The following is a 23,366-nucleotide window of genomic DNA, read 5'->3' as shown; positions in this document are numbered from 1 at the left end:
TCCATTTTGCCGGCATGACTCACGGCGCACAAAGTGGGGCGTTCACGTTATGCAATTTGATCTTCGATCTTGAGGCGCGTGCCTCACTGCCACGAACCCAGACTCCCGACCGCCACGGCCACACTCAATATCCACTATCCAGCCAACATACAACTGTTAGGTATCAGTGCGGTGTTTCTCAATTAAATTCATTCGCCCTACCGTTATAGCTGTATACGTGTAAATGCTAAAAAATAAGGAAATCATACTAGTTTGCAGATTTAAGTATTTTTGATAAAAAATATGCTGAAATTTTTAGATAACTAAAATATATTCAATTACTTTTCGACTGACATATTACGCTTCTTGAAAGTTCAGCTGATCTTTCGTACATTGGTACTCATAAAACAAGACAAATAAAATGAAAAAGCACATCATGATACTATTACACTAACTCAATTCAATTCAATTCATTTATTTTAAATATAACATATACATTACAAAAATATATTCAATACGTACATATTATAAAAAAGAAAAAAAAATACACGAAAGAGACTCATGTCAAAGTAGTAGGAGAATCCTGCTCCGGAAAACCCCTTTGGATACATGGAACAGATCAATATCCAGAGCGATGTTGTTCAGCATAGCGGTAGCCCTTCCAACAGGCATAACCATAGGCAGGTTGGTCGTGAATATGAAACAATCTATGCTGACGCTGTCTTAGGTAATTATCAGGAACATACAAACCAATGCTCATCGTAATTTCAGAATTATCGATCATACCGCGCAACAATCGACAAAAATGTGTAGTCAAATACACATTCCTTCTAGTCTCTAAACTGTTGTAGCCGAGCATACCCTGGAGAAACTCGGTCGGGTAGAGCCGAGGATAATACCCGCACTCTCTCATGTAGAGACAACCTGACCAAACGTAACATGACTTGACCTTATACGACGTTTGGGTTTTTAAAATTATAAATAAATAAAAATATGGAAAAGCGCAAGTAAATGGACCTCACAGAAGAGAAAAGAAGCATATATAAATATATATTTCAATAAAATTTTGAATATTACTACTACCCATTCTAGATTACCCTGATGTTTCCATGACTGATTTAAGCTATGAGCATAAACTTCAGAATACATCCATAAGGCCTTAGGAAATATGACCACATTTCTGATTATCGTAGGCAACTGAAATGGCTCAAAATTAGACAGCGGAGAGACCTCTTTCATCACTCCCTCTCACTTCTGTTCAATGTACTTCATAGTCCTAACGCTCCTATATACCTCAGTGTAAAATTTTAACGCTTATCAGTTCATGGTTTACCTCTTCGATCTAATTCTCAAGCACCCTTCCACAATTCCTCTTTTTTCTCTAACTCATATAGTGTCCATGCGGCTCGACTGTGGAATCATCTCCCATCCACCATCATATATGTTACTACAATATCTCTGTTTAAATCACGTCTGAAGAAACATATCCTTTCTCTTCCTTAATCTCTCCTCCTTTCCTCTTTACTCTTTATTCCCTTTTCCCATTGAGTAACAGTATTACTTTTTTCCCATTGAGTAATAGTTTTGATTTAAGGTAATTTATAAACAAATACGTTTATTTCTATGTTTATATATCTTTAGCTTTTTAATCTTTTATTCTATTGAATATGTTCTGTAACTTGAATTATAAACATAAAACTTTTATTTTATTGGTTGGTTAGAAGAAATTGCCATTTGGCAATAAGCCCACCAATGTACAAATAACAGTATGTACAAAAAGTTAAATAAATAAATAAAAAAATACTTTAAGGTTTCCTTTATTAGGGCCTTCTTCCAAAACATATTATGTCATCGGCTGGCTTTAAGGTTACTTATGTACAAATACAAGTATTTATATTTTTTAATGTATAGCTTTTTTTCCTATTGAATATGTTTTGCAACTAGAATTATAAAAATAAAACTTTTATTTTATTGTTGGTTGGACGAAATTGCCACTTGGCAGTAAGCTCGCAAATGTACTATAGGATGGGTGCGCGTGAGTTGATTTGAGGTTAAATGACAAAGATGGATCACAATTGAAGTTATTTATTAAGCAGTAACACACTAGTTACACCCTAATATTTTGTACAGAAGAAATTTACAATAGCGAACACTGGCGGAGAGCTGGTGGCCGGGCGACACGAAATGCCAAGATGAAATGTAATGAGTTCTTCCGATGCACGGCGTTTAATATCTTGTCCGAGATGACGTTGCAGCGGGCTACGCGTTCGGACCAGTCAACCTTACGGCTTTGGTGTTGCCCTCCACAGTACAATTAGCATTATTTACATAAAGTTGAATGAAATGAACATAAAAATTGTATTTATGATAAAATGAATCAATAAATAAAAAAAATAAAAAAATAATAAAAATAAAAGTCCAGGTACTCAAGTTACTTGATGAATGATATTTTAACAAATATAATTAATGTTTTTGAATCCAATTCAAAATAAGGATAAGCAAATCGAAAACAAAAATGTTTTATCAACTTAAGGCGCCTGCTTGTTCTTTCCTACTTCCGAGATCTCGTTGATCATTTGAGAAACGCTGCGCTGCTGTACTTAGTACTGCTTCTGCCCACTGACCAGCGGGGCAAAGTTAATCGGATTGCCAATCGTTATCACTCGGTTTAACTGCTAATAGGGAACACTGGATCCTATAATAACGTTGCTTTATGTCCCACAAGTTTAATTCTTTGTATAACCGGTAGCTATGGCTAACTGTGGTTTCTTGATTACTTACTAATTGAAGGCGTAATCATTTATGACTCCTCGGCATGTGGTGCCTGTGGTTAGGCACAATAGTTAGGTAATAGTTACTGACTGTTTTTAATTTTTGATTTTCTAATCGTGCGTATTCTTTGACTAACGGTAGGTGGCGAAGCAGTAAGGATGCTGACGTAGCATTTTTGTTTACCCACCGCAAAATATATGCGGGTATTAGAAGCCATCTTTGAAATCTCCATTGAAGGAGTTACTGAGATATTTTCGAAAAACTTTGAAATAAAGATTGTGAGATTTCTGATTATGCTTCACTAACTCGATGGATAATGCTAAGTTTGCGGCGTCAAGTGGTTTAAAAATCTGTTTTTGCAAGATTTAGAGACGGTTTTAAAGTACGCTATTATTTAGGTAGGTATTGAAAAAAAATAATTAAATCATATAACTTAACGTATTTTACAACTAAAATACGTTGAATTACATTCCCAGAAGTTACAACAACTCTATTCGGGACATAAATAATATTAAAATTTAGAAAATAACACATATTGAGAACAACAAAGAAACAAAGCAAGTTAAGCACGTTTATAACTAAATATAGCACAACAATATATACGCTTAAAACCCTTTCTTACACAAACAGAATAAATATATATAAAAAAACGCTTTTACGAATAAAAAAAAGTAGTGAGCCTACTGAGGGAGATAAGGTCATTAACATCACATGCCATGCAGATGATGCTGCCATAGTGATGATGAAAACATATTCATCTCAGTTAGTAAACATCTGGATGCCTAAGAAATGTCGTATAGTACAATGAACACATGATTATTGGAAACATAATTCGGATATACAAAACGTGTGTCAGACCAAATCATGGTGTATACAACAGAGGCGAGGATAGATAGAGAGAAAATAAAAAATACGAAAAACCAAGTAGAAAAACTAAATAGAAAAACCAAATAACTGCTCAGAACGTCAGAGATGAAAGTACTAAAGGCAATCGCAGGGAAACCAAAAAGAGGCAGAATCCGGAGTCAAGAAGTTAGACGAAATTGCGATACCCAGTGCACAGTAAATAGATTATGGAGGGATTACGTCAATAATTCCATTAATGGACGGCTCAAAAATCCCCCATACCACGTTTGCCGTATGATTTATGTGTAGTTTATTTTGGCATCAATAACTAATTTTCCGTTTTTGGTGGAGATTTCTAAGTTCGCTTCTAATTCCTAATTATTGTGTGAGGATCTGGCGGGATAGTCGGCTGTGGCCTTGTGAAGGAACTTCTCCGCATTTGCTAATTGAAGAGGAAACCGCAGTACACTTGTTGACAGACACCAACAGACCTTCCGTCCCACTTACACAGTGTTTGGCAATTTGTATTTTTATTATTTTTATTTTAACAATTGCCTGTACTTTTTTTACTATGTATGATATAACCTCGCGTGATAAGTCGTTATCATTTATTACGGATGCGATATATCCAAAGTCCTCATTCAGACTCCACATCGCGCATCTAGCTGCTTCGCTCTAAGCTGAAAAAGGGATAATGCATCAACAAATAAGGAATATCCTGGAGTGTCTCATCTCTTCATATGCAGCTATTGATTTCTCAGAGCTTAAAGCGGTAAAGATAGTTCATAAATCCAGCGTGGCCGGTGAGAATTTGAGTCAGCTCGCTGCGTTTCCTGAAATCAGAGCCTCAGGGTTCAGCCACTTACTTCGGGCAAAATCGGGAGCTGTTTTCTTGAGGGTAGCTTCTCGAGCCTTTTCTTCCGTTTTTTCATTGCCTTGTATATTTTTATTTTACTAACATAAACGGCAAACCTGCCTTTTACAAACATTTATAATACTAACATATTTGGCTTAATATATATATTTTTTAAACATAAATTTCTTTATACCCAAGATTTATTGAAAAAAAATAAACCTAAAAATTATTCAAGATTTATATTTAAAGAATTAATCCAAAATTATACAGCATATTCAGTAGAAAGTTTAAATAATAAAACATTCTACAGTAATACAAGAAAATCATTCGTACTGAAATAAAAGACTCAAAATGTAAAACAAATTTTAAAATAAAAATAACTATAAATGTAAAGAAATGTAAGGAAAAATATATGTAAATTTAAAAACATAGTACTTTATATAATTGGTACACATATTATTTATATTTTTATGTATTTCATTGCTTTATATTTGTTTTATTTCATATTATACTATATTATTTATGTTTTAGTAACGTGTATTCTTGGCACATATATGTACTTTATACTTGTATAATAACGATTTTTAATTTCTTACATTTGATTAGCTAGGCATTTATAATTAAGTAGTTTTAGTTTTTCTTTTTTATCTTATTGTTTTATTAGTATAGGACTACTTATGCTCTAAAGATAGAAAATCTCCATCTTAGAACAGTCTGTGCCATGAGACTGAGAACAGAGAACACTCCGTTTTCATTTTACATTAATTGGTTTTATATAGATTCCCAGTTATTAAGGATGTATATTATTTTTTTGCAATAAATTTATAAATAAATAAACTGTATCATACAGCTGGGCAAAGTGAACAAAAAACTGCACATATTATGAAATGCATGAATAAATAAATATAATTACCATTCATCATCTTTGAAAAAGTTCAAAAGGTTTTTTCTATAGGAACAATACCCTTCACTAAATATATACAAATGTGGATAAAAAATAATGACCATTATTTGTGATTTGTTTTGCGATGCGTTTTTAAGGCTTCTAGTCTTGAAACTTTGTGAAAAAACTTCACTTAGATATTTATATTTTGAATAATTATTTATTATAGCAAACTCTTGCACTAAAAAAGTTAAGTTTTAAAAAAGTTTAATGCCCGTATTCAGGGGTAAAACTCACGACGAGAAAAGTACATTCTAATCTCATATGCAAATAATAAATTGGAGGTAAGGACAGTAGAATATATTTTCCTCAGTTGAAGGAAATACTTTGCATGAGACAAATGAGATAAAATAACATATTTTTGCGAAAACAATTATTCAACTTTCAACTTAACTTTCTGTGGTAAAACTGACGCGGCCTTTAGAGAAGACTTCACTCGTATTTCTATGTATCCAAGTCCAAGCCAACAGTTGCAACGTTATTTTTAGAAGTGCATTAATTTGTAATAAATGTATCTTCTTACTCGACACAGTCGGCGCATCACACAGTAAACAATAAACAGTAGAGTTTATCGTTTTTAGCCGTTTTACTGCATCGCGCTGTCTATGTCGTTAACATTTGCAACAGTGAACACCATACTCTACTATCTGCTACTTACTCCACATTGTAGAATAACATCGGATCTAATTGATGTAGCCAATTAACTTCCACGCGAAGATATGCCGCCACTTGCCGCCTGGCAAAATTTTCTAATGAAGAGCTTAATGAATCGATATAAATCATCTAATAATATCGAACTGGTTATTTCAAATAAATGACGATAAATAACAGGATTTCTTAAAATAATATTTTTTAATATTGATTTTTTTTAACTTCGATATTGCAAAATAAAAATAATCTGTCCTTGCTAAGGTGACGAAGCCTCTAATTGGACTTTATGATATGTATTTATAATATAATACTATATTATAAATTTATAAATGTCTGTTGGCTTTCCAATGAAAAAAAAAATAGGTTGAATTGACCAAACCGTATTCGTTTTTTTCCGTTTTTTAAACAGTTTTATTCATCATTTGACGTTTAAAAATCAGTGTAGCCATTTATGAAGTAAAGTGTCGTCGCGGTTCAAATAATTTAAAACCCCCAAATTAACCACTCTCGAGGGGGTAGAGAAGATTTAGAATACCACCCCAGAAATAACATTTATTGCGTTGTACGTCTTTGTGTTACATGAAACCTTATTGGTTGTACAATTTCTGGGCAATCAAGTCGAGGGTTGTAGAGAATTTAAAAATAATAAACGCCGTCGTGTATTCATTTTCGCAGCGCTCAAGTGCCTACTGTTGCCGAATTTTCGTGTTGTCCCAGCGTTTTATCTTGCGCGGTCGAGGTTGCTCACGGAGCTGGGACAGTATTGACATACCATATTGTTATATCTATTGTATTGTTCACATGTAAACGATATTTTACTAACGAGAAAATGTTGAAAAGGGCGATAAATAATGAGTGAAGGTAGGTAGAAGGACGACTGTCATTCGGCTTAACCAATTTTAAGATACATGCTCCACAACTGTTTACGGGTAACCCTCCCCCCCCACGTTGACCGCGGGGATGCGTTCTGGACATAAGCGATAAGCGAAATTTCGCGATCTATCGGGGATTTTTCGCGGAACTCTTTCAGATATTTTTCCGCTGATTTTAATTTAATTTTAAGGCAATGCAAGTTTGATCGTCATTTAAACCGATCAAACTAGATTGAAGATTAAATTAATTAAAATAAAAGATCTTGGGATTGTTTTAGACTCAAAACTACTTTTTGAATCGCATATCAATAAAATTACCCCCAAAGTATTGAGCATGTTAGGTTTCATAATTTGAATGAGTAAACACTTTGATAATCCAAAGGCCCTAATTTCATTATATAATACGTTTTTCAGAAGCCATTTGGAATACGCATCTCAGATGTGGAATCCCCAGTATGCCATATATATAACAAGAATAAGAAATATTCAAAACAAATTTATAAAGTACCTTAAATACAAAACCGGTATTTCTTATGCATCAACTCTCACTGCCTCCACCTTCCATGTAATCACTTCTCTACAGTACAGAGTGTGTGCGGACCAACTACTGCTTTACAAAATTATGACAGGAATAGTTTACTGTACAGAACTACTTAGTTTAATAACAATACATGTGCCAGCCAGGATTTGTAGACGGTACCACCTGTTTCATGTACCAATAAGTAAAACATCGTATGTTAAAAATGCTTTTTTTCGTATGACTTTTTCAGTGTACAATACAAAATTTAAAGAAATAGATTACACAAACATCACTCTATCAGATTTAAAATTTACACTAAAAATGCATTATGGAACATAGTAGACATTATAATAATAAATATCTACATCTCCCTTCCCCTCCTTATCCTCTCTTCAAGCATTCTTGTCCTAATCCCGCCCAATTTACAATAACTTACTGTTCTTAAAATGAATATAAAAAATCTTTGATTATTGAAAAATATTTACGAGTACATGAAAATAACATTTTTATATGTACAAACTTAAATGTACTCGTATTTATTTGATATGTAATATATTTTCTTTACGAACTTTGTATACTTTGAGAAAATCTGTTATTAGTTCTGAGTTTATACACTATATCTGTTTGTGGAGGGCGTGCGCCGGCGTTAATGCCGCGCGTCACGGGTTTTTCGCGCCAAACGTGTACGGGGCGGCGAGCCGCGTCGGCTATAAATATGGGTGTAGAACTGTGATTTCCCAAATATAATAAAATAAATAAACCAACCATTGCTTACTTTAAAAACAATTATTTCTCCTTCCTTTTTTTTCAATTGATCGCACTGTCTACAGTGCGAGTCTACTCGATCAATTTAAAATCTCCACCCACAACTGCAATTTTACCACCATTTTTTATCATTTCGATTATTTTAAGTTTCTTTTCGTCACAACAGATCTTCACAGGTCGCAGTGACGTCAAGAGCTTGCATAACACTGACCCCCATCTCTAAGAATAAAAATAATAAGAACGTCACTACATTGCGAAAAATATCGTGTTATAATGAATCCGCACTCGCCGGGGTTGCGATCAACGGGGGATTACCTGTAGTGTAAAATTATACTAACAAAAAAATATTAAATATAACTGAATTCAACAAAATAATCGGCTGTGAATGTATATGCATATTCGATTATTTATGTCTTTTCTCATCTCTAATGATTTATTTTTATAAGTGTGCAATGATCAGTGATGAGCTAGTTTTTTTAGTACCGCGTTATTAAATGCACTTTTATACTTCGCCGACAATTTGTATCTATTATTTTTTATTGGTGTTTGCAAGATTATTCTGATCTAGTTTACACAATACATATATAATAATACAGTCATTTCTAATTATTATTGATATAATTACAAGTTTGTTAGATTTTATACCGGCATCTAGTGGGAATGGAACTTCTACTAAATGCCAAGCTATTGTCTCGCCGAGCCGCGGGTAAATCAGAGTTTCGATTTCTACCTAATCATAAGGCTGTAGTCTGATAAAATGGACGCAAAATTAGGAAATCATAGCCATTTTAAAACTAACGTTTTTTTAAATCGGGCAGTAATAAAAAAATAAAAAAACATAAATCAGATAAAAATAATATTTTTTAAAGGTATTTCTGTTGAAAAATATACTTAAAATGTAACTAAAATATAACTACTTTTAGACCGGCAGATTACGCCATTTCAAATATAGACTAAACTTAGGTATCTGGGATCTCAATAAAGACTAAGTATTGAACTAAAATTTGTTTCAATAATTTAAATATAATAAGTTGAACATGAAAGTGGCCGAAGCAAAATTTTATATTTTTATTTTTGAAAAGAAATACAAGTATTTTAAATCACATTCATTTTTGTGACATTTTCCTTTATTTCTACGTTAAATTTTGCCTTCCTAGGGAACCCCTAGCTTAAGGGTAAAAGTTTACTATGTATGATAGGCGTACAGATTTCGAGATCCGTGCATTATGTAAGGCTGAGACAAGCATAATTCACAAAATCAAGAAAGGAGCTCCGCGTTGGTTCGGCCATGTAGAGCGAATGGACGGCGAAAGAATGGCTAAAACGAATTACAATGTGAATGTCGATGGATGCCGAAAATGAGGAAGATCGAGAAAGACATGGCATGATCGAATCCAACAAATGAAGATGGACATGTCATAAGTCGTAATAATTGGCGTGCGTGTATGAAAAGACGTGTGAATGTACAGGGAGCGAGATCTGTATGCAAATATAGAATAATGTGGCGTTCTATCCTCTCTGCCTATCTTTACGGGGAAACGACGTGATGGTTTGTTTGTTTGAAAATTTTAAGATTAACTCGTTTATTAACAACAAAAAAACATTGCTTTTAGTATGAGCGAAACCGATGGGAAGACCAAAACCCACGGTCTTTAAAACGGTTTCGGGTATGTGGAGGAGGGTACTTTCAGTTGACACGACCTTAAAATACATCTACAACTACCCAGAAAAATCAAGAAAAATATAATACGCGTAGGTATCACAAAGTGGCTCCATGTCAACTTTTTCTCGAGTATTTAAATTTTCATTTGATTTACAAAAATAATAAAATGGTTGCCCTTTTGTCGAATAAATAAAATGTGTTGTCTTAACAAATTGATAAATTTATTATTTCTTTCCCAGATAGAGTTTTGATGGCTCCCGGGAATGTAACACATTATATTTAATAATGTAATATTTATAAATAGTACAAATATAAATACGCTTTATTTAAAGCCATGTCTTTCAATGATTCATTCTTCCCATAAAAACAATGTTCCAGACAGCCTATTTCATTCCCACGGTGTGTGTCCCTTTTTTATGCGTTATTTTTTTGTAGTTCCCATGTTCCTAATAATAAATTTGCCTCGCAAATGTTTGACATTCGTATCACCAGACTTTTTTTATCAACTGCAGTATTTTTATTTGAGGTTTTGCGATTTTTTTTATCTCGGCGCCACAACTTTATTCGGAGGTCAAACGCTATCAAATTTCCCTGTTCATATGCCGTATTTAATATTCACTGCTTAAAATGTTGTTAAAATTATTTACTTGAGAAATAATTCAATAAATTAATGAGTTACGATATTGGAAAAGCTTATTTATTTATTTGGGTTTTTGAATTGAGTTACAAAATACTGTTTCATTTTATATTAAAACTAGCGGACCCGACAGACTTTGTCTTGTCCGAGCGTTAGCTTGCGTACTATTTATTTATTTATACTTTTACATTGTTTGTTTTCTTTTTTTTATGCATAATAGTTTTCCCCCACTTTTATACATAATTATGTCCCGCGCCGAGGGAAACATTTTACAAAATGTGAAACATGCCTTAAATTAGCTATTTAACAATCTTAACATAATAATAACAATAAAAAAAACGTAATTAATCACATTAACCTAATTATCACTAACATAATTAACAATACAAACAAAAATAATCATAAAAAACATAACCAATTTATAAAGATCAATTTCATAAACAGTACACTCATTTTACCTACATATTTGGCTTGATCCACTCATCGATCCGTGTGCAACCCACCTCCACTATTACCTTGGAAAAAGCTTAGATGTACACTCTAAAGGAAAAAGACTTTTAATTGATAAGTAGGTACCTAGGTACTTGGTTATGATTGAATTCCAAAACTAAAAATTATTCATTATCAAATATTGAATTTAAGTAGGTACCTAGGTACTTGTTTATGGTTGAATTCAAAAACATAAAATAATTTATTTTCAATTATATAATTGTTTTTGCACATGTCAAACTCGGCTCTTCTCACCAACAGCGGAGCACTTTATTCATGAACGTGATTTTCAAAAATGTATTTAATGTCAGTTAATATTATTTTAGTGTTACCAAAAATCCAGTAAAAAGAAATAAATGGGAAGAAATTATAAGGAATGTAAGGAAAGAATCTGATTGGGATCCACGAAAAGCGAATGATGTTTGTAAACATTCAAAAATAAACTTTTTTAAACACAAAAAAACAACATCTTTCAATTTTTTTGTATATGCACTCTCGTCGAATGCAACCCTGGTAGGTCGATGAAAAAAGATTTATGCTTCTAACTTTTTTTTTACAAATTCAATTGAAAAATTTAATATATAAGAACACGCGCAGCGCAAAGATCAACATTTCGCTGAAAACCGCACGTAAATCGGTTAAGCCGTTTAGGAGAAGTTCAATGACATCACACGTACAGAGGAATTATATATACAAAAGTATACGCATCATCATCATTCCATGTCCGCTCCCTAGTTGGAGCATATGGTATCCACAAAGAGCCTCCATGCATCTCTATCTCCTTTGTGGCCAACCAAGTCAGGTTCTCGTCCCGAAGTTCCGACATAAACTGCCGACGGACGAACAGTCAGCAGTGGGCGTCCAGGACGCCGAGAACCTGATGCCTTGTAAAGTAGGCAAGCGTGGTTAAGGCTCTCAGGGGTGGTATTCCAAACGCTCTCGCGGCCGTATTATCTCGCGTATTTATGTACAAAATCACGAGAAGAACTGTTTTCATTGAACTTGTTAATAATATATATATTTTTTTATCGTTGCAGGCAAAACATTCTGCCAAGCATGCGGGAAGAAGTGCTCCGGGGAGGTGCTCCGGGTTACCGACAAGTACTTCCACATGAGCTGCTTCGTGTGCCGGACGTGCGGACACACCCTCTCCCACGGCGGGTTCTTCTGCAAGGATGGAGTGTACTACTGTCCACAGGTAACGTATCTTGTAAAACCTCAGATCCTGATAGACTTACATTGTAAAGGTTCAAATCCTGACAGGCTTACTTCGTAAATGTTGCGATCCTGACAGACTTGCACCGGAAAAATTCAAATCTTTACAGACTTACACCATAAATATTTAGATCCTGATGGATTTATACCATAAATGTTCGGATCCTGATAGACTTACATCGTAAAGGTTCAAATCCTGACAGGCTTACTTTGTAAAAATTTAGATCCCGACAGACATACACCGGACAAATTCAAATCCTTAGACTTCTACTGTAAATATTTAGATCCTGATAGATTTATACCATAAAATTTCAGATCCTGATAAACTTACACCGTAAAAGTTCAGTTTCTGATAGACGTGCACCGTTTCCTGATATACTTACACCGTATCCTGATATACTTGCACCGTAAAAGTTCAGTTCCTGATAGACGTACACCGTTTCCTGATATACTTACACCGTATCCTGATATACTTGCACCGTAAAAGTTCAGTTCCTGACAGACGTACACCGTTTCCTGATATACTTACACTGTATCCTGATATACTTACACCGTAAAATTTCAGTTCCTGATAGACTTACATTGTAAAAGTTCAATTCTTGTAGGTATCCTGTAAATGTTTTATCCTGATAAACTTGCACTATAAAATCGGATCATTTCTTGAGTTTACAACAAGGAATTATCACTTTTTTTCCAATTTTAAATAAATAAGGCCTATGAAATACTGTAGTGTAAAAAAAAATATTTTTGTAGTTATTAGTAGAATAAAATATATTTTTTAACTCCCGCGAAAACGATTCATTGCATTGACCACGCCAGTTAAATTAAATTTTTAACTTTGTTTGGGACCTTTTAAATCTAACATTTTTTTGTATTGACATGGTTTTTAACAATTCTATTTTAAAAGTAATTTATGAAAACATTTCTCCACAAATATATGGATACCATATTGATTTTGAAAATACAACTAATTTTTCTGAATCCATTTCACATATTTTTATTTGTGTTTGTAGTATGTGATATTTCCCCATTTAGGCACTTGGCTTAACCCACTCCTTAATTTTGATTATTGTATTTTGGAAGAAGTAAATAGCCCTTCGCCCTAATAAACGAAAACCTAACCGAAAACTAGCCTTAGCCCTTAACCTGCCAGAATCTCGCACCACATAGTACGGTGTGGTCTACTATGAAATTATATGGAATTTAAAGAAAGAATCTGATTTGGATCCACAAGAAACGAATGTTTGTAAACATTCAAATACATTATTTTTTTGTATACTAAAAAATAACATCCTCCCAATTTTTCAGTATATGCATACTAGTATAACCACTCACCTACTTTTTATGCCTACCGGTTTCGAGACGTACCCGTCTCTTCGTCAGGACACTCACTACACCAACATGCAAATACTAAAATACACTTTCACCTTTACCATCACCGTAGCGTACATAGTATTTACAAAAAAATACATAAATTACACGCAGAGATGAACTTCGCCATGAACTTCTTATAAAACAATTTCGTCACGTGGCAAAGTCACCCCTGAGTAGCGCCTGCCAACGTCACTTAGCAAAAACATCCTCGTTTTTATTACAATATTTCGATGAATTTCTTAACGTCACAAAGTCACCCCTGAGTAGCGCCTGCTAACGTCACTTAACAAAAACATCCTTGTTTTTATTACAATATTTCGGCTACGCAATGAATTTATTATAAATAAATTTAGTTACGTCACAAAGTCATTTCCTGAGAAGCGGCTTCTGACATAAATCAACAATAATATAAAATCAGCTTTAAAACTAATTATTAAGGACGTTCTTACAAGGTTACGTCATTTTGCAAAAATGTTAGAGATGGGACAAATTGATCAATGTAAATCGATCGAATAAAAAATCATTCTTTTGTTGTTGTTCATGAAAAAAAGTATTTTATGTCTTATTTTTTAGTATATAACTGTCTCAAGCTATATTTTAAGGACTATAATATTTACATTAATTAAAATGTTTGACTACAAAGTGAATGCTTTGAACATAAATAATATAGTAATTTATTATTTTCAGGACTACCAAAAGATGTTTGGTACTCGCTGTGCAGCTTGCAACACATACGTAGAAGGAGAAGTGGTCTCGGCTCTTGGGAACACTTACCATCAAAAATGTTTCACTTGCGCTAGATGCAGGTAACAACTAATTATCATATATTTTAACTGTGTGGTATTTATGTTTGAATGAAATTTAACTATGAATTAAAATAACCTTTGAATAAATCAAGGGAGAAAAATCTATAAAATTAATACATTATAGGACCGGTGCGCGCGTGAGTTGATTTGAGGTTAAATGAAAAAGATGGATTACAATTGAAGTTATTTATTAAGTAGTTACACACGAGTTACATCCTATTATTTTGTACTGAAGGAATTTACAATAGCGAACACTGGCGGAGAGCTGGTGGCCGGGCGACACGAAATGCCAAGATAAAATGTAATGAGTTCTTCCGATGCATGGCGTTTAATGTCTTATACGCGTTTGGACCTGTCAACCTCACGGCTGTTGGTGTTACCCTCCACAACATTAATACATGTTAATGGGCTCTTGCAACACTGGACACTTCGAACTCCGAGTGACAAGCCTGCCAACACAGAGACGTAACACGGCTCTAACGACCGGAAACCTAAGACAGACTCTTCCGGACCACCATTGATTCCGGTTCCCTTCAAAATGACATTGCTTCTCTCTTATAATATTCAACATTAAATTGACCCAATTTTCATGGCTAGGTTCAAACAGTATTGTTCGGTGTTCATTAGTTGTATTTTATTTTATTATATGTCAATTAAGTTGTAAATAAAACTCTAGACAAGATGTGTATGTTGAAACATTTTATTTTATACACGCTACTTTGCAACAAAACATTTGGTAAATAATAATTCTTGATTATGATAAAATTATAAATAAACTTATCAATGAAACTTCTTGGTTTAGTTTTACTTTTGATTATTTTGACCAACGAGCGCTTTCGCCTAAGTAGGCATCTTCAAGACTGGTGAATTGTTTACAACATTTACAGTTTTTATACTATTCTTAACATATTTTTGAGATCAGATCAAATAAGTATTTTAACAATACTCTAAAATACTTATAATACGTCATTCCATTCATAAATCATTCCACAATTCCTCTTTCTTCTCTAACTCATATAGTGTCAATGTGGCTCGACTGTGGAATCGTCTCCCATCCACTATCAAAAATGTTTCTACAGTATCTCTGTTTAAATCACGTCTGAAGAAACATCTCCTTTCTCTTCCTTAATCTCTCATCCTTTCCTCTTTCCTCTTTATTCCCTTTTGCCATTGAGTAATAGTATTGATTTAAGCTTGTTTATTTACAAATACAATTATTTCTATTCTTGTACATCTTTAGGTTTTTATTTTCTATTGAGTGTCTTGTTTTTATTATTTATCTTTTTATACATAATGTGAATTGCACATTGTCAGGTTTATTGCCAAATTTAAAATAAAAAATAAAACTTTTATTTTATTGGTTGATTGGAAGAATTTGCCATCTGCCAATGTACAAATTACATTATGTACAAAAAGTTAAAAATAATAAATAGTAAGTGCATTTTTCTACTGTGTAAAAGGTCTCGGGTTCGATCTCCGATGTGGTTGACACAAAATATTTATTTGAAAGGGTGATTTTACCATGTGATATTTTACTGCAGGGATTTTGGTAATGCACGAGTGCTGAGAATAATGCTTTACAATTTGTTGTGCGATGTAGACTTGAGAGTGGCTCGAGTATTTGGGGACCGAGGAGTTAAAGTACTCTCTCATGGTGGAGAGGGTTTATAAGAAATTTCTTCGATTTCCATAGCTCTGTGCATAATTAGGTATGGAGAAAGGAACGATTTGTTTTTAGAAAATGTTATATATATTTATTAGTACTTAAATTGAAACATATATTTTGCAGACAAGCGTTCCCATCAGGAGAGAAGGTGACATACACTGGAAAGGAGGTGCTCTGCCAGAAGTGTGTAATGGTTCCTGTAAAGGAGATTGTTCGTAATGAGGCGGTCAGCCCCACCACTAGTAATCCCAATGGTAAGACTCTAACTTCAACACACCTAATATAATTTTTTGGTCAGTGTAAAACACTTCTAAAATTTCTATCTTAATTCATATGTTCCACCCCTGACCTGCTTTGAAGTGGATGACAAAAGGTTGTTGTATCTTATTTCGACGGTAGCTACCTAAACTATCATATGTTTAAAATACGGGTTCAAGACATTTCAAAGAGCTGATTATAGACATAACTTTCTTATCAATGTGCCTTACGTAAAGTACTCTAACTGCATTATGGACGATCTGAGATTTTAAATTTTTATGTTATTACATCTTTAGATCTTCACAGGTCACAGTGGCATCAGGAGCTTGCATAGCACTGACCCCTACTCTAAAATAAGAATAATAATAGATATTTATCTCTTTAATTATAAAAAAAATATATAAAAAGACCCATAATTTAAATATGTATATAAATGTTAATTAATAAAAATATATTCAATGAAAAAAGCTCTCCCCTGCAAAGTGAGTAATAGATTTGCAGATAGAGCACTTTACGTAGGATGATTCACATGAAATTTACCAAGTATAATCCTGAATTCAAATAAGATTCTTTAAAATTATAGCAAATGTTCATTTGGGAGCTCTCCTGAAAAGTTGTTGTATTCATCATATGATAACACAGCTGCCATTGATTTTTTGAACTTGAACCTGCATGCATTTCTTCCAGCATTGATCCAATATTTCTATAGATTCCTGATAGAACATTTGTCTGACCCCTGTAAACCACTCCTCTACACAGCACATGACCTTGCTGTCTAAAAATGGATTTCAATGCAAATTTTCCTCGAGTTTTTAGAATAGCCGGTAGTCACTGGCTAGATCGGGGGTGGTATTCTGAACGCAAAAGCGTGCGTAGAAAACGCATTTAAAACGCAAACGCACTCTAACAGAGCGATCTCTTTGCGTGCAATTCCATTCAAAATACCAGCCCGGGTGAATATTTGGGGTGCTTAACCAATTTAAACCCAACTTCGTTAATAGCAGCCATTGGCACTAATGCCTTGTGCGCTGGAGCATGAGCGGTGGTGTCATCCACTTTGAAATAGGTCAGAGGTGGAGCATATCAATCAACCCTCGTAATATCAATCATCTAGAATTATAAAATAATGTATTATTATGATACTGTCCCGTTGGAGTGTCGCAGACTTACGGATCAAAGGTCCTAGTTTTTGTTTTTTAACACAGTTATGCAATAGTTTTTTTTTGATTAAGAGAAAGATTTTGACTAATGATTTGCCTAAATATTTCAATTTTGGTGGCCATTTTCAACGAGTTGTAAATAACTCATTATTTTAAAATGGGGATCAAGTTGTGGTAGAGCAGGGTGCGAACCTCGAACCTATGATCTGTGAGTCCACGACACTAGTCGCAGGACCATAAGCCGATTCAAGTTAAAAATTATAAAATAATTTTAATATTTGTGTAAATAATCATAAGAAAGACCTGACATATTTTTTTAATTAAAACTTTGTGTTAAAAAAATATTAAATGATTTCTGTGGCTTAGATCTATAAAGGCCAATGTCGTAAATCGTAATACTACCGGAAAATAACTATTTTGCCATTTTGTGGTATTATAATGAAATATTTAACGTCTTTGATAACAAATATTCATAAAAAAAAATATTACAACGCATGTGTGTATAAAAAAGTTTAATATACACGTTTTTTAATTGACATCTTTCTATATAAGTGACGCCTTTCTAGATCCAAGCTGCAGAATTATTAGTGTCAATTTTGTAATTTTTCAGTCAAGCTATATTTTCACATGAATTTTTAAAATTATATTACACAGATACTATGTTACTGAGTAACGACAAATGCAACACCAGAGCAGCTCAGAATTCTCTATTAGGAAGAGCAATTAGTAATTTTTCAAAATTTTAGAAGATGTGCGATCTTGACTTATTTAAGGACTCAGCTTCCGTTTGTAGCAGAGAGCTCATTTACAATAATAATATTTAGTCTCTTTTTGAAAAAACAATGGTTACAAAACAAACACCACATTTCACACAAATCACTTTATAAACCATACATCTTATTCAAAACTATGGAGATACCAACACAAATGAAGTCATGTGTTAAACATATTCTCCTCACATTTTGTTGTTCTGTTCCGAAATTGTATTATATATTGTGTTGTGTACATAATTGGTGCTGTATTAGGTTTATGTTTTTTTTTGGTAATAATATCACTGTAATTGTTTGTGTGCACAACAATAAACTTACTTTTTTTTTTCAATGTGAATTGCATACTGCATATTTGTGCATTGTTCTGGCGAAATGTTTGACATAATTTTATCTAATGTTTAAGGGCTTTTTAAATGTTTTATTCAACCTTAATTAACAATGATTTTTAGTTTTACAATGATTAATATTATTATTCAGGTGTTTTGATTTCAGAATGTGCCGGGTGTAATCAGGAACTTTCCGAAGGGCAAGCGCTGGTTGCATTAGATAGGTAATTATAGCTTTAAAAAAAATATATTTTCCATTTTACAGATTGTAAACACATTTGTGTACACTGTTAGATTTCATAAACTAAATAAAAGTTATTAGATTTACAATTTTTTTTGTGTGATTTTTTTATTATATTTTTTATTAAGGCAATCTTTCGTAAGAAGGATGATTTCTGCCATTAAGGGTAAAATATAAACATGGCATTAGGAATATAATTTAGAAAAAATTAAAGCCGAGAAAACTTTAAAATTTAGCTCATTTTGTGACAAGAAGTTTCCTATCTGGTGGATAATTTCAGGATCAAGGATGTATTAAATACAATATTTTCAAAACAGTAAAAAGATTCTCTTCATTAAAATAAATTAATTTTATTTATTTATTTATTTATTTATTTATTTATTTACGGACAAAGTCCATTATAAACATTACAATTAAAAGAAATTTTTACAAAGGAATAAAAAAATATAAGGAACAGAAATAAGCAGCAAAGACAGATGATAGATTTTTTAGATTAAGTAAAAAGCATAGGCTAACTATACAGATTCTTTAGCTGATTTGTAAAGAAAGACATCCTTACACCATAATAATCAAGATCTTGATGATCGTTCACCCGCCTGATCATTCTGGGCAAAGGCGACTGTGCACCATAATTGGTCCTGTAGTGACCGAGGAAAAGCATTTCATTATTTCTTAGTCTACGGGTGGGAACGTTAAAAAGAATCTTTTGCAAAATTTCAGGGGCATCAATGAGACAGTTCATAATTTTATACATGCAGATTATATCTGCAATGCATCTGCGTTTTTCAAGACTTGATATGCTTAAAAACCTCTCCATATCAGAATATGAATAGTCTCCTCTTTCCAATCCCATCTTCCATGCAATTTTTCTTATAAAACGATGTTGAACTGATTCAAGGCGCTTGATATGAACAGCATAATGAGGGGACCAGATTACAGATGCATATTCAAGAATAGGGCGAACTAAAGAGCAATAAAGTGTTTTAAGTGTAAGCATACTTTGGAAATCAGACGTAGTTCTATTAATAAAGCCTAAAATTTTTAAGGATCTGTTTACTATATTATCAAAGTGTTCCAGAAAAGTTAGTTTATTATCTAGGATCACTCCAAGATCTCTTATAGAGGTGACAATCGAAAGAACTTGGCCATTAAGTTTATAATCAAAAATAAAAGGATGTTTACATTTATGGTATGAAATAATTTTGCATTTATCGATGTTAAGTTCCATGTTATTAGTTTTGCACCAAGTATGAAATGCATTTATGTCTTCTTGGAGTCTGACACAGTCATCAATATTTTTAATTAGCTTAAGTATCTTGTTATCGTCAGCAAAAAGCCAGAATTTTGTAAAAGAAAAAACATTAGCAGCATCATTAACAAACAGATTAAATAGAAGAGGGGCCAAGTGGGCACCCTGTGGTACACCAGAAGTTACTAGGAAGCTATTTGATATGAAGTTATTGATTTTTACACTTTGTTTTCTATGTGAGAGGTAGGATTTTAAAAACGATAAAAAGGGATCTCTAATGCCTACAGCACGAAGTTTAGCACATAAAATGTTGTGATCAACTTTGTCAAAGGCCTTGGAGAAGTCTGTATACAGTACATCAGCTTGAAGATTATTCTCGAACGCTGTAAAAATAGTATCAGTAAAAGAAAGCAAATTGGTCGTCGTTGATTTGGCTGTCCTAAATCCATGCTGCTCCTCAATCAGCACATTTTTAAATATAGGTGTTATTTTTTTTGTAATAATTGATTCGAATAGTTTAGGTACAGGAGATATCATTGAAATGGGTCTATAGTTAGTTACGTTAGATTTATCACCAGATTTGAATATCGGTCTTATTATAGAAATTTTCCAAATATTAGGAAATACACTCGTTGTTAAAGACATATTAAACAGTAAAGACAGAGGCTTGGCAAGACTAGATTTACAATTTGATAGTAGTATTTCAGGAATACCATCTGGACCAATACATTTACCATTACCAAGTTTACTTAGAGCGATTCTGACATCCTCAGCTGACACTTCACAATTATTCAGGTCTACAGTATTAGTATAGCTAAATAAGGAATTAACATTGGAAGAATTATTAACATATACTGAAGAAAAATGCGTTGCAAAAAGATTAGCTATGTCGGTACCATTAGATGCGTGTTTATCTTTAAGAAACATACTTATTGGCAGATCGTTATTGAAACGCTTATTAGAAACAAAACTCCAAAACTTTTTGGGATTTATGGACAACATTGTTTCAGTTTCATTGATGTATGATCTATAACAATTGGATGATTCAGACTTCGCAAGTTCTCTTAGTTGAGAAAATTGTTGATAAAAGTTGAGATTCCCAGTTTGTTTATAAAGTTTGTGGATCCTTTTCTTTTTCAAAATCAGAGTCTTTAAATCAGAGCTAAACCATTTTGGAAACTTAGGTTGAATAAAATTTCCTTTTGGGATAAATTGTTCCATCCCAATTGCGACTTTATCATTAAATAAGATGACTGCATCATTTATATGAGAATTGCTTAGAATACTGTTCCAATCAATTTCTGAAAGATATTGACTGAGGCCAGCATAATCACCATCTTTAAATTTAAGATATAATGAGTCATTAGGTTTGAGTAAGTTATTAGAAAATGAATGGCAAATATCTCCAGAAAGTGGAGGGTGATGTTTATCGACTGGTAATAATGGATCAATGGATTCAATGACAGTAGAATTAGAATTATTGCTAAAGATTAGATCAAGGCAATAGTTTGAGCAGTTAAGTATAGAATTCAATTGGAACATGTTTAAATATGAGAAAATGTTAACAATTAGAGAAGCATTTACAGATATGGGGTTTGCCACATTAACGCCTTCATTGTCGTTGATCCAAGTTACTTTAGGCAAGTTATAGTCTCCGCAGATGAAAATAGAGTTAGAAACTACCGATACTTTTTCCACCATGTCAGAATGGGATTTGTAAATATCAATTGACGATGTCGGAGGAATGTAGACACACCCAATTACAAGTTTTTTGTGACCAATTCTAACACACAAATATATTTGATCAGCTACACAGTTTGATGAATCAATTACATTACAAGATATTCTTTTGCTGACACAAATCATAACACCTCCTCCTCTCGTCTTGCCATAAGTTGTAGAACGATCGCATCTAAAAATATTGTAGTCAGTCAGCCCAAGTTCAGAAGATTCGATACTATCATTTAGCCATGTTTCGGTGAGAAAAATGATGTCATAGTGGCAGATAGCAATATTGCACATGAGAGAATTTAATTAAATTAAATTTTCATTAAATTATATCCTCTCTGTAAACTACTCGTACTAAGTGAGGAAATTCAGTGCTATGGGAAATTGGATGTAAAAAGTGTTTTCTTACGTGCGTTTAAAAATTAAAAGTTTTTTAAAAAAATATTTAAAAAATATTAAAAATGAACTACTTTGAACTATAACAAGTTCTAACGAATCATCTAATGTTAGAGTGTTGTAATAGATTTCTGGTTTTCGGGAAGCCTACTCACCAATCAGCAGAACTCACCGAAGAGAACTTGTGATGTAACACTTGAAGTTATTACAAAACTTTAAAAAATCATAGCGCTGATAATACGATACATAAAAATATTTTTCAAATACTTGGCTTAGTTTGATAGTCTATTAACAAATTGCAACCTTTCTTTGCAGACAATGGCACATGTGGTGTTTCGCTTGCCGAGCGTGTAAGTGCGTACTTCACGGCGAATACATGGGGCGAGATGGGATCCCGTATTGCGAGAAAGACTACCAGAGACTGTACGGGGTACGCTGCGCCTATTGTCAGAGATTCATTTCCGGGAAAGTACTCCAGGTAAGGGAAAAAACAATAGTGTACACAATTTCAATTATAGAATTTAGAAATTTACATATGTTGTTACAAATCTCAAACTTAATGTGGGTATCTTGGATGACGATTAGGCAGTATCTTGGATGACGATTAGGCAATCATGATGACATTAGATTCAGGATTAAATGGATTGAATTTGATTGCACAAAATTGCATTGGGACACATACAAGATGACAGGGGCGAACTGTGTATATAAGTAATTATGCGCAGCTTACCAATATATTTCACATTCCGTAATAATGTTTTACGGTAACTTATTTACAGAAAAACAAACAAATAATTACTATTTCTTATAAATCATTGCCACCATTTGTATTTTTCTCCAAATATAAATAAAAATATTAATAAAGCTCGCCCAGCGCCAACAATGAGCCAAGGAACTAGCTTATTACTCCAGCTTACTTCTTTATACAAATAAATGTACTATATTTTGAACATTTTAAACCGAGTGGTGGGATTTTTCTCCTAGAGTAAACTTACAGATTACACAAATTCTTTGAAGATTCTCGATTTGGAAAACAGTATTTCAAACATTATTACTCAAGGACTATTTTTCTTTGAGATGTACTTTTGACATGACTTGCAACGCATGTGGCGCTCGATGTGGCCATTTTTGGCATTATTTATTTCTAGAACAAATCGGCCAGTTGACATTTTAATCGTAATGAC

The 23,366-nt window shown here is 33.2% G+C and overlaps 1 protein-coding gene across 11 annotated transcripts in view; it reads left to right on the top strand.

Annotated features, from left to right (window-relative positions):
* The window catches only part of Unc-115a (actin binding LIM protein Uncoordinated 115a), a 257,407-nt gene that overhangs the window by 199,727 nt on the left and 34,314 nt on the right, over nt 1–23,366 (top strand). For all 11 annotated transcript variants that reach the window (XR_015824641.1, XR_015824640.1, XR_015824639.1 and 8 more), the window contains 5 exons: nt 12,031–12,191; nt 14,270–14,388; nt 16,178–16,308; nt 18,735–18,792; nt 22,498–22,660. Coding sequence is in view for 7 of the 11 variants with exons in the window: in XM_088239039.1 (XP_088095165.1) it covers nt 12,031–12,191; nt 14,270–14,388; nt 16,178–16,308; nt 18,735–18,792; nt 22,498–22,660 (632 nt within the window). In the remaining 4 variants the exon portion in view is untranslated. The remainder of the gene's footprint in view (nt 1–12,030; nt 12,192–14,269; nt 14,389–16,177; nt 16,309–18,734; nt 18,793–22,497; nt 22,661–23,366) is intronic.

This window comes from Micrasema longulum, unplaced genomic scaffold, assembly GCF_059751315.1.
Source record: "Micrasema longulum isolate JH-2025_06_02 unplaced genomic scaffold, ASM5975131v1 h1tg002045l, whole genome shotgun sequence".
Classification (NCBI taxonomy): domain Eukaryota; kingdom Metazoa; phylum Arthropoda; class Insecta; order Trichoptera; family Brachycentridae; genus Micrasema; species Micrasema longulum.
The sequence above is the reverse complement of the archived record's forward strand: the minus strand, read 5'-3'. Positions and strand labels throughout refer to the sequence as shown.